Source organism: Sapajus apella, unplaced genomic scaffold, assembly GCF_009761245.1.
Source record: "Sapajus apella isolate SASKATOON/1434 unplaced genomic scaffold, GSC_monkey_1.0 scaffold152, whole genome shotgun sequence".
NCBI classification, from domain to species: domain Eukaryota; kingdom Metazoa; phylum Chordata; class Mammalia; order Primates; family Cebidae; genus Sapajus; species Sapajus apella.
Genome location: NW_022437092.1, coordinates 630,803 through 644,386, shown reverse-complemented (window position 1 = coordinate 644,386; position 13,584 = coordinate 630,803). Strand labels below are relative to the sequence as shown.

Sequence of the window (13,584 nt, the reverse complement as noted above, 5' to 3'; positions counted from 1 at the left end):
CTGCTCACATCTCCGGAGAGCCCCCTCTCCAGGTCTTCTCACGCAGGGTCAGGCCGCCCAGCCCCTCCCGCTTGCCGGCCACCTTCTCCTCGGGGCCCTTGGTGCTCGGCTCCCGCTTGCTGCTCCCTGCAGCCGCTATTGGGGTCTTGGGCTCGTGCTGAGACAACTGCTCCATGCTGCTATACACCTGTAGGTGGTGGTGGAAGGCAAGTCCAGTCCCGGGTTCCACCTTCACTCCAGAGCTAATCAGCTTCCTGGCACTGGATCCCTCGCAAAGCGCACTTCACCTTCCGAAGCCTGGCCTCACCCAATTCTGCATCCCCACCGCACAAAGTTAGGCCCTGAAATTTATTCTAGGCTCTGCCCCCTACAATGCCCTGACCAATCTGCTCTCCACACAGCCCCATCTTCCCAGCAACCCCCTTAATTTAGCCTCTCCCAGGCTAGGCCCTGCACCCCTCTACAAGTTGCTTCTCAAAGCAAGACCTATGGCTTCTCTGTTACTAGAAAAAAAATAAATATAGCCAGGCGCGGTGGCTCAAGCCTATAATCCACTTTGGGAGGCTAAGGCGGGTGAATCACGAGGTCAACAGATTGAGGCCATCCTGGCCAACTTGGTGAAACCCCGTCTCCATTAAAAATTCAAAAAAATTAGCCGGGCATGGTGGCGCAAGCCTGTAGTCCCAGCTACTCCGGAGGTGGAGGCAGGAGAATCGGTTGAACTCATGGGGGGGAGGTTGCAGTGAGCCAAGATCGCGCCACTGCACTCCAGCCTCGTGACAGAGTGAGATTCCGTCTCAAAAAAGAAAAGAAAAGAAAATGTAAAAGAAAAATAAATAAGTTTGACATTTTGGGCTGGATGAAAAATAAATAAATAAATAAGTGAAAGCAAGACCTCTCAGGGCTTTGCCCCGCCCTGGCTGCTGGCCTCATTCCCACGTCCTGACCCCGCCCCGTCCAGACGTAGCCCCGCCCCACCATGGCCTCATCTGCCCTACCGTCCTGATTCCTGTTAGATTCCAGTCAATGCCAAAGGCCCGTCCCATAGACTCCCGAATCTGCCTCCCGCGTGGCCTTACCGCTCTCAGACCCCCGCCCCATCAATAACTTCCGGCACTTGAGACCTTGGGTACCAGGGAACCTGTTTCTCACTGTCTCTCCAAGCCCCGTCCCTCCAGGGGTCTCGCCCTGTCCCACACCCAGCCTTGGCACACCTTGCTGAAGCGCGGAGAGCAGGAAGAGAACTGGCGGATTTCCACGGGCTCCTCCTCCGTCGTGTCATCCTCGTCATAGGAGTTCACGTGGTGATACCTGTCTGAGCGGGCTGGGGAGGGGGTATGGGCTGCAACTGCGGGTACGGCTTTCCTCTTCATATCACATCCCCACAGGAGCCCAGTCCTGGTCAAGTCAGGTTTACAGGTCTGCAGGTCAGGCCACGCCCCTGCCCCATTAGTGTATTTAATTTAGGCTCTGCTCCCAGGCTAGGTCCTTGCCTCATTCTCAGTGGCACCGTCTAGCCCCACCTCCAAAGAGGCCACACCCCCAGATCGCACCTACAGCGTTCTGCACCCTGGCCTCACCCCAGGCCATTTTGAACTCTAGCACGTCTCTCTAGCTCATATCCAGGCTCACCCTCATAACTCACCCCTGTCCAGGCCCCAGACCTACCCCAATCTTAGGTTCTTACCTACATTTTGGCCGGAGCCCCACCCCTGTGTTAGCTCCGCCCCCACGTGGCCCCGTCCCCGAGAAAGTCCCGACCCTACCAAAAATACCGCCTTTGCACCTAGGCATCACATCGTGGTACCTAACTGGGCCCTATCCCAGGGTTTACTTACCCCAGGGTCCCTCTTCCCGGAGCCCACCCCTTGACCCAGGCCGTGTGCCTCGTGTCCCCGCTCACTGTCAAAGTAGCTAGTGTCATCTTCCGACTCTAGGTGGGGGATGAACTCGGCCTTCTGCCTCAGCAACCCTGTCCAGTCCAAGTCTCGAAAGAAACTGTGCTGCTTCACCTCAAAAGCGCCGCCTGGGAGGGAAAGAATTCCAGCCACAGCTGATGGCCAGCCAGTCCAGCAACCCAGCCCGGAGCTCCATTTCTTCGGCCCCAGGGCCACAGCACAGGTTGGGCCTGGGGTTTTGGAGTCCTACTCTCCATCACTGGGCCCTCTGCCCTCAGCTCCTCTGCATGGCAGACTTACCTGCCCCAAGCCTGACCAGAGGATTGGTCTGCAGGAGGCTGGATATGAGGAGCTGGGCCTCTGTGGGTAGGGCCTCATCTCCCTCGGGCCACAGGATGTCATCTGCAAAACAAAACGGGACTTGGGAGTGTCTTTTTTTTTTTTTTGAGACAGAGTTTTGTTCTTGTTGCCCAGGCTGGGGTGCAACGGCGCGATCTCGGCTCACCACAACCTCCGCCTCTTGGGTTCATGTGATTCTCCTGCCTCAGCCTCCAGAGTAGCTGGGATTACAGGCATGCACCACCATGGCTGGCTAATTTTGTATTTTTAGTAGAGATGCGGTTTCTCCATGTTGGTCAGGCTGGTCTTGAACTCCCGATCCCAGGTGATCCGCCCACCTCAGCCTCCCAAAGTGCTGGGATTACAGGCATGAACCACCACACCCAACCGTTTTTTTTTTTGTTTGTTTGTTTTTTGTTTTGAGACAGGATCTCACTGTGTTACCCATGCTGTAGTGCAGTGGCACGATCATGGCTCACTGCAGCCTTGACCTCCAGAGTCCAAGGGATCCTATGAGGGGTCACTTTTGAAGTCCCTGGAACCCTGAGCCAGTCCATCTCCCCGTGCACCCCATGCCCTACCCCTGTGCACTGCAAAGCCACATACCACTGATGACCTGTCCAAATAGTTCCTCTGGCGTGTCTCCGAAGAAGGGCACACAGCCCACCAGGAACTCGTAGAGGATGATCCCCATGGCCCACCAGTCCACTGGCTTGCCATAGCCTTGACGCAGGATGACCTCGGGTGCGATGTACTCTGGGGTCCCACACACCTGGGGGTAGGCTGTCAGCCCACGCCCTGGCCACAGGAGGGCCCTCGAGGGAGAGCTGTGCCCCCCATCAGGCCCTGGGCCCCCGAGGTCCTGCCGGGTCAGTCCACCCGCAGCGACCCCCATGCCCGCACACACACCTGTTTGTCCAGGAACTCCCGGGCGTCCTTCTCGATGTGGCCTTCATACAAATTGGTGGTGAGGCTCATGAGCCCCATCTTGGAGAGGCCGAAATCCGTGAGCTTGATGTGACCCATGGAGGTGATAAGGAGGCTGCAGGCAGAGGCGGGGGTCTCAGGGACAAGGCCCTTTCACTCTGCCTCCTGGCCTCCCGAGGAGCAGAGAGGAAGTGATGGGAAAGATCAAAGCTCACTTGTCAGGCTTGAGGTCGCGGTGCACGATGCCATAGTTGTGTAAATACTCCAGGGCTAGCACCGTCTCAGCAAAGTACATGCGGGCCATCTCTACGGGCAGCGCGCCGATATTCTTCAGCAGGGTGGCACAGTCACCGCCTGCAAGCCAGGGAATGGGCCCATGTAAAGAGGGAGACATTCCTCCCTCTGGACATGCGCCATAGCCCCAACTTCTCATGTTATGCTGTATACCCATTTACAGAGAAGGGAAACTGAGGCTCAGAGAGGAGCCTCCCTCTCTTCAGGTTCTCTACTGGGTTCTTCTTGTCCTGTTAGCCATCCTCCAAAGTTGGTGTCATCAGATCATCTTATACACAAAGGGATGGAGACTCAAAGAGAGGCTGGGTCATGCAGGCAGTTGTTGTTGGAGGTGACATTTAGTTGGTGAGTGAGGCTGCCCACTTATCAACTGCATCTGGAAGCACCTCTAACTCCTGATGTCTGAACCTTGACCCTAGGAGCCTTAGATGCATATTCTTGGCCTTCTCCAGATTTTTTTCTTTTTGAGATTTTTCCTGCTCCATTGCCCAGGCTAGAGTGTGGTGGCAAAATCACAACTCACTGCAGCCTCAACCTCTTATCTCAAGCAATCCTCTTGCTTCACCCTCCTGAGTAGCTGAGACTACAGATGTGAGCCCACCATGCCCAGCTAATTTTTTAAAAATTGTTCTTTAAGGCTGGGCATAGTGGCTCACACCTGAAATCCCAGCACTTTGGGAGGCCAAGGTGGGCGGATCACTTGAGGTCAGGAGTTTGAGACCAGCCTGGCCAACATGGTGAAACCCTATTCCCACAAAAAAATACAAAAGTTAGCCTGGCATGGTGGCAGGCACCTGTAATTCCAGCTACTCGGGAGGCTGAGGCAGGAGAATTGCTTGAACCCAGGAGGCAGAGGTTGCAGACAGCCAAGATTGTGCCACTACAGTCCAGCCTGGGTGACAAAGCAAGACTGTCTCAAAAAAAAAAAAAGGGGGGGGGTGGTTTGTAGAAACAGAGTTTCATTGTGTTGCCCAGGCTGGTCTTGAACTCCTGGGTTCAAGGGATCCTCCTGCCTCAGCTTCCCAAAGTGTTGGCCACTACACCTGCGCCATCACCAGATTTACTGTAAATGACATTGATATTTCAGTCTATCAATATCTATTTCCTTTTCTTCTTACAAAGCCTAGATTTCCTTCCACATGTGGCAACTTGGTCAGTATATAACCCAAGTTGCTCCAGTGAGTCAACCCTTGGAATTTTCACTCTTCTCCTGTAAGAATTGCTAAGCTCACAGAATCTAAACTGAGATCTGCTAGATGGCAAACTTGCTGCACGATGGCTTGTCTAGAATGAAGCCCACACGTGGGAGTTCAGAACCAAGAGATGGAGAGGTTCCTGATGGAATAGTCTGAGCACCTAGATCCAGCCATTACTAAAGGTAATATTGGTGTTTCAATCATCAATGACCAAGAAAGCCAATAGATTTCTTTCTTTTTTCTATTATCTTTTCTGCCAGATTCTGCTGGGTTTCAGAAACTTTCTGAGGGTGGAGCCCAGGACTCTACATTTGAGTACACCTATTGTGTACTCAGAACCCACCACAGAGATATTAATTCTTCCCCCTTCGCTCCACCTCCACCATGACCCTGGACTAGAGCAGTCACCTACCTCCTATTCTGATTCTGCTCTGCCCACAGGTGCCAAATGGATTTTCTTTTCTTTTCTTTTTTTCTTTTTTGAGACAGAGTCTCATTCTGTCACTCAGGCTAGAGTGCAGTGGCTCTATCTCAGCTCACTGCAACTTCCGCCTCCTGAGTTCAAGTGATTCTTGTTCTTCAGCCTCCTGAGTAGCTGGGAATACAGGCGTGTACCAACACTCCCAGCTAATTTTTGTAATTTTAGTAGAAACAGGGTTTCACCATGTTGGGCAGGCTGGTCGTGGACTCTTGATCTCAAGTGCTAGGACTACTGTCATGAGCCGCTGTACCTGATCTCCAAATGGATTTTCTTAACACATAAATCTGATCATGTCAAATCTACTTAAAACCCTCCATTAGCTTGACATGGTGGTGGCTGCCTATAGTTTCAGCTACTTGGGAGGCTGAGGTGGGAGGCTGGCTTGAGCCCAGGAGTACAAGGCTGCAGTGAGCTGTGATCACACCACTGCACTCCAGCCCCAACAACGCAGTAAAAACGAAACAAAACAAGGCCTAGTGAGGTGCCTCACACCTGTAATCTCAGTACTTTGGAAGGCCAAGGGGGTTGGATCATTTGAGGCCAGGAGTTCGAGACCAGCCTGGCCAACATGGTGAAAACCCATCTCTACTAAAAATATGAAAATTAGTCAGATGTGGTGGCACACGCCTGTAATCCTAGCTACTCAGGAGGCTGAGGCAGGAGAATTGCTTGAACCTGGGAGGCAGAGGTTGCAGTAATCCGAGATCACTCCACTGCACTCTAGCCTGGGTGACAGTGTGAGTGAGAATTCACCTCAAAAAAAAAAAAAAAAAAAAAAAAAGAAAAGAAAAAACAAAAAACAATGCTCCAGTGGCCTTCCTCAGAATGAAATCCAATGCCATTCCAGTCTCTGGAACGCCCTCCTCATCCAGCGCCCCTTCATCCTCATCTCCCCTCCCTTGCTTGGCTTCAGCTCCCGTGGGCCTTCTTGCCACTCCTCCAAATCCAAATTGTCACCTAAGAGACTTTGCACCACCAGCTCATTTATCCCATCATAATCCATGCTCTAAAAGCTCCCTGCCTGCCTCCCCATCACCTCCTCCACCCTCATTGACCTCCTGTCCTCACTATGAAATGTCCTGGTCGGGTGAGGTGACTTATGCCTGTAATCCCAGCATTATGGGAGGTCAAGGTGGGCCGATCACCTGAAGTCAGGAGTTCAAGACCAGCCTGGCCAACATGGTAAAACCCCGTCTCTACTAAAAATATAAAAGTAACCTGGGCACGGTAGTGGTGCACCTGTAGTCCCAGCTACTAAGGAGGGTGAGGCATAGGAATCGCTTGAGCCCAGAAGATGGAGGTTGCGATGCACCAAGATCGCGCCACTGCACTCCAGCGTGGGCAAAAGAGTGCGACTCCATCTCTAAATAAATAAATGAAATGAAATGAAATCTCCTTATCTCCTTTGGCTTGCTTTGTTTGTTTAATGCCTGTCTATACAAACCAGAATGGAACCTCCCTCCATGACTGGGAGATGTCTCTGCCTGGGCCCCTTCTGTGCCACTGGCACCTAGCACAGCATGTGACATGAGGGAGATGATGAGGAGGCATTTGTTGAGTGACTGGATGGCTGACTGGAAGGCTTGGAGGTGGCACAGCTGAGGCCCCAGGGATCATGTGTGTGTCCTAATAGCCACACCATGTGTGCTTTTGAATAATACATGGCTTAACATTTTGGGTGAATACATGCACAGATGGATTGATTAAAAACAATATATAGCCATGCACTGTGGTTCACGCCTGTAATCCCAGCACTTTGGGAGGCTGGGGCAGGAGGATCACCTGAGGTCAGGAGTTCCAGACCAGCCTGGCCAACATAGTGAACCCGTGTCTCTACTAAAAATACAAAAATTAGCCAGGCATGGTGGTGCATGCCTATAATCCCAGCTACTTGGGAGGCTGCGGCAGGAGAACCGCTTGAATCCGGGGGGGCTGAGGTTGCAGTGAGCATGCCACTGCCACTGCACTCCAGCCTGGGCGACAGAGTGAGACCTTGTCTCAAAATCAAAAAAAAGGTAATGGACAGATGGACATGGAATAATAGATAAATAGGGCATTGGTGGATTGACTCATGGTGAGTGAGTGGATGATAAACAGATGAACAAATGAAGAGATAAATATATTCAAAGGCCAGGCACAGTAGCTCACATCTATAATCCCAGAACTTTGGAGGCCGAGGCAGGCGGATCACCTGAGGTCAGGAGTTTGAGACCAACCTGTCCAATATGATGAAACCCAGTCTCTACTAAAAATACAAAAAATTAGCTGGGCATGGTGGCGTGCGCCTGTAATCCCAGCTACTCCAGAGGCTGAGGCAGGAGAATTGCTTAAACCTTGAAGGCAGAGGCTGCAGTGAGCTAAGATCGAGCCATTGCACTCCAGCTTGGGCAACAAGAGTGAAACTTCATCACAAACACACACACACACACACACACGCATACACACACACATATACAAAGTTAGCCGGGCATGAAGGCACACGCCTGTAATCCCAGCTACTCGGGGAGGCTGAGGCAAAGGCTGCAGTGAGCCGAGATCATGCCACTGCACTCCAGCCTGGGTGACAGAGTGAGACTCCATCTCAAAAAATAAATAAATGAAAATAAAGATGGATGGCTAAAAAACAGCTATACAGTTTCGACCGGCTGGACCTGCCCCTAGGTTCTTCCTCAGAACACAGCCTTTACATTTTGTTGTTTTTGTTGCTGAGATGGAGTCTTACTCTGTCACCCAAGTTGGAGTGCAGTGGTACAATCTCCACTTTCTGCAACCTCTGCCTCCTGGGCTCAAGCAATTCTCCTGCCTCAGCCTCCAGAGCAGCTGGGACTACAGGGTACATGCCATCACACCTGGCAAATTTTTGCATTTTTAGTAGAGATGGGGTTTTACTACATTGGCCAGGCTGGGCTCAAACTCCTCATCTCAAGTGACCCACCTGCCTCTGGGATTACAGGCGTGAGCCATCTCACCTGGCCAGTTTTGTTTTTTTTTTTTTTAATAACAAAAACAGACCAGGTGTGGTGGCTCACACCTGTAATCCCAGTCCTTTGGGAGGCCAAAGTGGATGGATCACTTGAGGTCAGGACTTTGAGACCAGTCTGACCAATATGGTGAGATCACATCTTTACTAAAAATACAACAGTTAGCTGGGCATGGTGGTGGGCACCTGTAGTCCCAGCTACTTGGGAGGCTGAGACAGGAGAATTGCTTGAACCAAGGAGGCAGAGGTTGCAGTGAGCCGAAATCATGCCATTGCATTTTTTGAGACTCTGTCTCAAAAAAAAGTTACAATGACAACAACAAAAATAGATGTACAATAAAGTCCTAGTGTAAACTATGGACTTTAGTTAGTAATAATATCACTATTAGTTTATCACTTATAATAAATTTCCCGCACTAACACAAGACGTAAATAAATATGGCAAACTGGAGGGAATGTGGGAGAGGGTATGTGAGAACTCTATGTGCTATCGCATGAATTTTTGTGTAAACTAAAACTTCTCTAAAATAATGAAGTCTTAATTTAGAAAAACAGGCATATCATGGTAAACAGACATACGGATGGATAAACAGATGGACAACCACATAGACAAATGGATGGATGGATGAATAAACAGATATAGGCTAGGCGCAGTGGCTCATGCCTGTAATCCCAATGTTTTGGGAGGCTGAAGCAGGGTGATCTCAGACTAGCCTGCATGAAGTGGTCCAATCCTGGCTCACTGCAACCTCCACCTCCCGTGTTTTAATGATCCTCCCACTTCGGCCACAGGAGTAGCTGGGATTACAGGAATGCACTGTCTGGCTAATTTTTGTATTTTTAGTAGAGAAGGGGTTTTGCCATGTTGGCCAGGTGGCTCTCAAACTGCTGACTTCAAGTGATCTGTCCACTTTGACCTCCCAAAGTGCTGGGATTACAAGAGTTAGCCACCATGCCCAACCTAAAAAAGATTTTTTTTTTTTTTTTGAGATGGAGTTACACTCTTTTTCCCAGGCTAGAGTAAAGTGGCATGATCTCAGCTAACTGCAACATCCACCCCCCGTTTTCAACAATTCTCCTGCCTCAGCCTCCTGAGTACCTGGGATTATAGGTGCCCACCACCACACCCGGCTAATTTTTTGTATTTTTAGTAGAGACACGGTTTTGCCAGGTTGACGGGGCTGGTCTCAAACTCCTGATCTTAGGTGATCCCCTTGCCTTGGCCTCCCAAAGTGCTAGGATTACAAGCATGAGCCACCGCGCCCGGCTTAAATTTTTTTTTTTTTAAATTAGCTGAGTGTGGTGGTCCGTATCTGTAGTCCCAGGTATTTGGGAGGTGGGGGTGGGAGGATTTCTTGAGCCCAGGCGTTTGAGGCTGCAGTGAGCTGTGATGACACCACTACACTACAGCCTGGGCAACAGAGTAACATCTTGTCTCAAAAATAAATAAATAAAATAAAACAGGCCTGGCACAGTGGCTCATGCCTATAATCCCAGCACTTTGAGAGGCCCAGGCAGGCAGATCACTTAAGGTCAGGAGTTTGAGACCAGCCTGGCCAATGTGGCGAAACCCTGTCCCTGCTAAAAATAGAAAAATCAGCCGGGCATGGTTGCACAGGCCTGTAATCCCAGCTGTTTGGGAGGCTGAGGCATAAGGATCGCTTGAGCCTAGGAGGCGGAGGTTGCAGTGAACCAAGATCACGCCACTGCCCTCCAGCCTAGGTGATGGACCAAGACTCTGTCTCAAAAAATAGATAAATGAATAAACAGATAACTAAAATACAAACACGGTCATGGATGTATGGATGGAAAAACAGATGGATTAGCAAATCAATAGACAGAAGGATGGATGGATGGATAATGGGTCATAGAATGAATATATCTATATTGAATGAAATGAAAAACAAATCCATAGATGACAATAAATATATGAGTGAAATGGAGGGACGAATCAATGACAGGAGAAATAAATAGGTGGCTAAACATACAGGCCGATGAATCAATGTGGTGACTGTGGCTCAGGCAGGCCACCCGCAGGCCTGACCAGTGAGCACGGCCCCATCTTCCCTGAAGCCCCGCAGGCAGCCACACCTTCCACATATTCCATGACCATGCAGAGGTGGCGCCGGGTCTCGAAGGAGCAGAACATGCCGACCACAAACGGGTTCTCGGCGAAGGTGAGGATGTCGCGCTCCACGAAGGCCTGCTGGATCTGGTTGCGGAGAATCAAGTTCTGCTTGTTGATCTTTTTCATGGCAAAGCGCTGCCGCGTGTCGCGGTGCCGCACCAGGTAGACAGCGCTGCAGGGGGAGAGAGCGAGGACCGGCCGTCACCTCCGAGACACCCGGCCTCCGCCACCCTCCCCCCGCCAGAGCCCCGGGTGGCTCACCCATAGGCACCGTTGCTTATGAGCTTGATGGTATCAAAGTCATTCTCCCCGGGTGGTTTCTTGGCCTTGCTGCCACGGCCCTTCAGGGGAAAGATGGAGACCACCACCATCATCATCATGAGAGTAGGATGCTTATTATTTCACTTTACACATGGGGAAACTGAGGCACAGAGAGGATGAGGGAGTCCTTCATCCAAGTGCCACAGTGAAAGAGAAACAAAGTTAGGACTTGAACCCAAGGCTGACTCTGAAGACAAATTCCTATCTTCTTCCATTAGGAAAGATAGCAGGAAACCTACAAAATAGTCAACTTAATATATCAAAATATATAAATCAGTAACAGAAGCCTAACAATTAAAGGTAATAAACTGGGTGAGGTAAGACAACTACAGTTAGAGCTTTTTTGTTGTTGTTGTTGTTGTCGTTGTTGAGACAGAGCCTCTCTCTTACTCAGACTGGAGTGCAGTGAAGTGATCTTGGCTCACTGCAACCTCCACCTCCCGGGTTCAGGTGATTCTCCTGGCTCAGCCTCCTGAGTAGCTGGGATTACAGGTGCATGCCACCATGCCTGGCTAATTTTTGTATTTTTAGTAGAGATGGGGTTTCACCATGTTGGTCAGGTCGGTCTTGAACTCCTGACCTCATGATCTGCCTGCCTCAGCCTCCCAAAGTGCTGGGATTATAGGCATGAGCCACCATGCCCAGCCTTTTTTTTTTTTTTTTTTAGATAGGTTCTCACTCTGTTGCCCAGGCAGGAGTTCAGTAGTGCAATCCCAATCACGGCTCACTGAAGCCTCCACCTCTTGGGCTAAAGTGATTCTCCTGCCATAGCCTCCCAAGTAGCTGGGACCACCGGTACACGCCACCATGCCAGGCTAATTTTAGTATTTTGGTTTTGTCATCTTGCCCAGCCTACTCTTGAACTTCTGGGCTCAAGCAATCTGCCTGCCTTGGCCTCCCAAAAAGTAGGAACTACAGGCATGAGCCATTGCAACCAGCCAGAGTTACAGCTCTTAAACATATTAAGATTCTCGGCCAGGTGCTGTGGCTGATGCCTGTAATCCCAGGACTTTGAGAGGCCAAGGCAAGAGGATCACCTGAGGTCGGGAGTTCGAGACCAGCCTGGCCAACATAGTGAAGCCCCCATCTCTACTAAAAATACAAAATTAGCTTGGTATGGTGGCACATGCCTGTAATTCCAGCTACTAGAAGGCTGAGGCAGGAGAATAGCTTGAACCCAGGAGGCGGAAGTTACGACTTCTCGTCATTGCACTCCAGCCTGGGCAAAAAGAGCAAAACTCCATCTCAAAAAAAAAAAAAAAAAAAAAAGATTATCAATCTCACTTATAATAACAGAAAGGCAAATTACAACTACCACAAAATACCATTTTTCACCTAGCAGATTGAGGGGAAAAACCCAAAATCTGACACCCTTTATGTGCAAAGATGTGGGTGAACATACCTTACTGTTGGGAATGTAAACTAGTGTTTGGTACAGATCAGAACTACACATAAATTTTCCCTCTGACTCAGCAATTTCACTTTTGAACTTATGCTACAGATATGATTGCACATGTGAAAAATGGCATATGTACTATCTTGTTCATTGTGACACTCAATAATCTATATGTTCATCTATAGGAAATTAGCTAAATAAACACATGTGGCGCAGTTATATAAAGAAACATTGTGCCACAGTTAAAAATAATGAGAAAATGCTCTGTCTATGGATTTAGAAAGTTCTCTAAAGTTATTTTATTTATATATTTATTTATTTTTGAGATGGAGTCTCGCTCGGTCGCCAGGCTGGAGTGCAGTGGCATGATCTTGGCTCACTGCAACCTCTGCCTCCTGAATTCAAGTGATTCTCCTGCCTTAGCCTCCCGAGTAGCTGGGACTACAGGTAGGCATCACCATGCCAGGGTAATTTTATATTTTTTGTAGAGAAGGGGCAGGTACCCAATATCACAGGACCACTCCCACTCAGCTGGTTCTATCACAGTATTATTAGAACTTCTTCTTTTTTCTTTAAAATTTATTTATTTATTTATTTATTGAGATGGAATTTTGCTCTTGTTACCCAGGCTGGAGTGCAATGGTGCGATCTCGCCTCACTGCAACCTCCAACTCCTGGGTTCAAGCAATTCTCCTGCCTCAGTCTCCAGAGTAACTGGGATTACAGGCAGACGTCACCATGCCCGGCTAATTTTTGTATTTTTAGTAGAGACAGGGTTTCTCCATGTTGGTCAGGCTGGTCTCGAACTCCCATTCTCAGATGATCCGCCCGCCTTGGCCTCCCAAAGTGCTGGGATTAAATCATGAGCCACTACACCCAGCACTAGAACTTCTGACTTTTCTTTTTTTTTTTTTTTTGGGATGGAGTTTCACTCATGTTACCCAGGCTGGAGTGCAATGGCGCGATCTTGGCTCACTGCAACCTCCGCCTCCTGGGTTCAGGAAATTCTCCTGCCTCAGTCTCCAGAGTAACTGGGATTACAGGCATACGCCACCATGCCCAGCTAATTTTTTGTAGTTTTAGTCGAGACGGGGTTTCACCATGTTGACCAGGATGGTCTCGATCTCTTGACCTCGTGATCCACCCGCCTCGGCCTCCCAAAGTGCTGGGATTACAGGCTTGAGCCACCGCGCCCGGCCCCAGAACTTCTGACTTTTCAAGAGAAAGACCAAACACAGGTTTTGAGGCAAAATCTTTCCATTGTTATAGTTTGCTTCATTTTTTTTTTTTTTTTTGAGATGGAATCTCACTCTCTCACCAAGGCTGGAGTGCAGTGGCACAATATTGGTCCACTGCAATCTTTGTCTCCCAGGTTCAAGCGATTCTCCTGCCTCAGCCTCTTGAGTAGCTGAGATTACAAGTGGGCACTGTAAGGCGGTTGCCTCCACAGGAGCTCGGACACGCCCATCCCTCTCCACGCCTGGTATTACCACCAGAATCTGCACTCAGCATCTAGCTTCACCACGCCCACCTCAGCACTCCACGCCAAACTCTGCACCCGGCACCTAGCCAGCCGTTTGGAAATCCCCTCTGCACGCAGCACCAGGATCTGCACTCGACACTA

General features: G+C 49.8%; 1 protein-coding gene across 5 annotated transcripts in view; it reads right to left on the bottom strand.

Moving 5' to 3' along the window:
- MAST1 (microtubule associated serine/threonine kinase 1) overlaps positions 1-13,584 on the bottom strand; it is a 45,182-nt gene that overhangs the window by 6,784 nt on the left and 24,814 nt on the right. For all 5 annotated transcript variants that reach the window (XM_032265821.1, XM_032265822.1, XM_032265820.1 and 2 more), the window contains 9 exons: positions 10,505-10,584; positions 10,207-10,415; positions 3,380-3,518; positions 3,147-3,279; positions 2,844-3,009; positions 2,199-2,300; positions 1,904-2,026; positions 1,215-1,324; positions 9-187 (listed from right to left, as the gene is read on the bottom strand). In XM_032265821.1, coding sequence (XP_032121712.1) covers positions 9-187; positions 1,215-1,324; positions 1,904-2,026; positions 2,199-2,300; positions 2,844-3,009; positions 3,147-3,279; positions 3,380-3,518; positions 10,207-10,415; positions 10,505-10,584 — 1,241 coding nt within the window. The remainder of the gene's footprint in view (positions 1-8; positions 188-1,214; positions 1,325-1,903; positions 2,027-2,198; positions 2,301-2,843; positions 3,010-3,146; positions 3,280-3,379; positions 3,519-10,206; positions 10,416-10,504; positions 10,585-13,584) is intronic.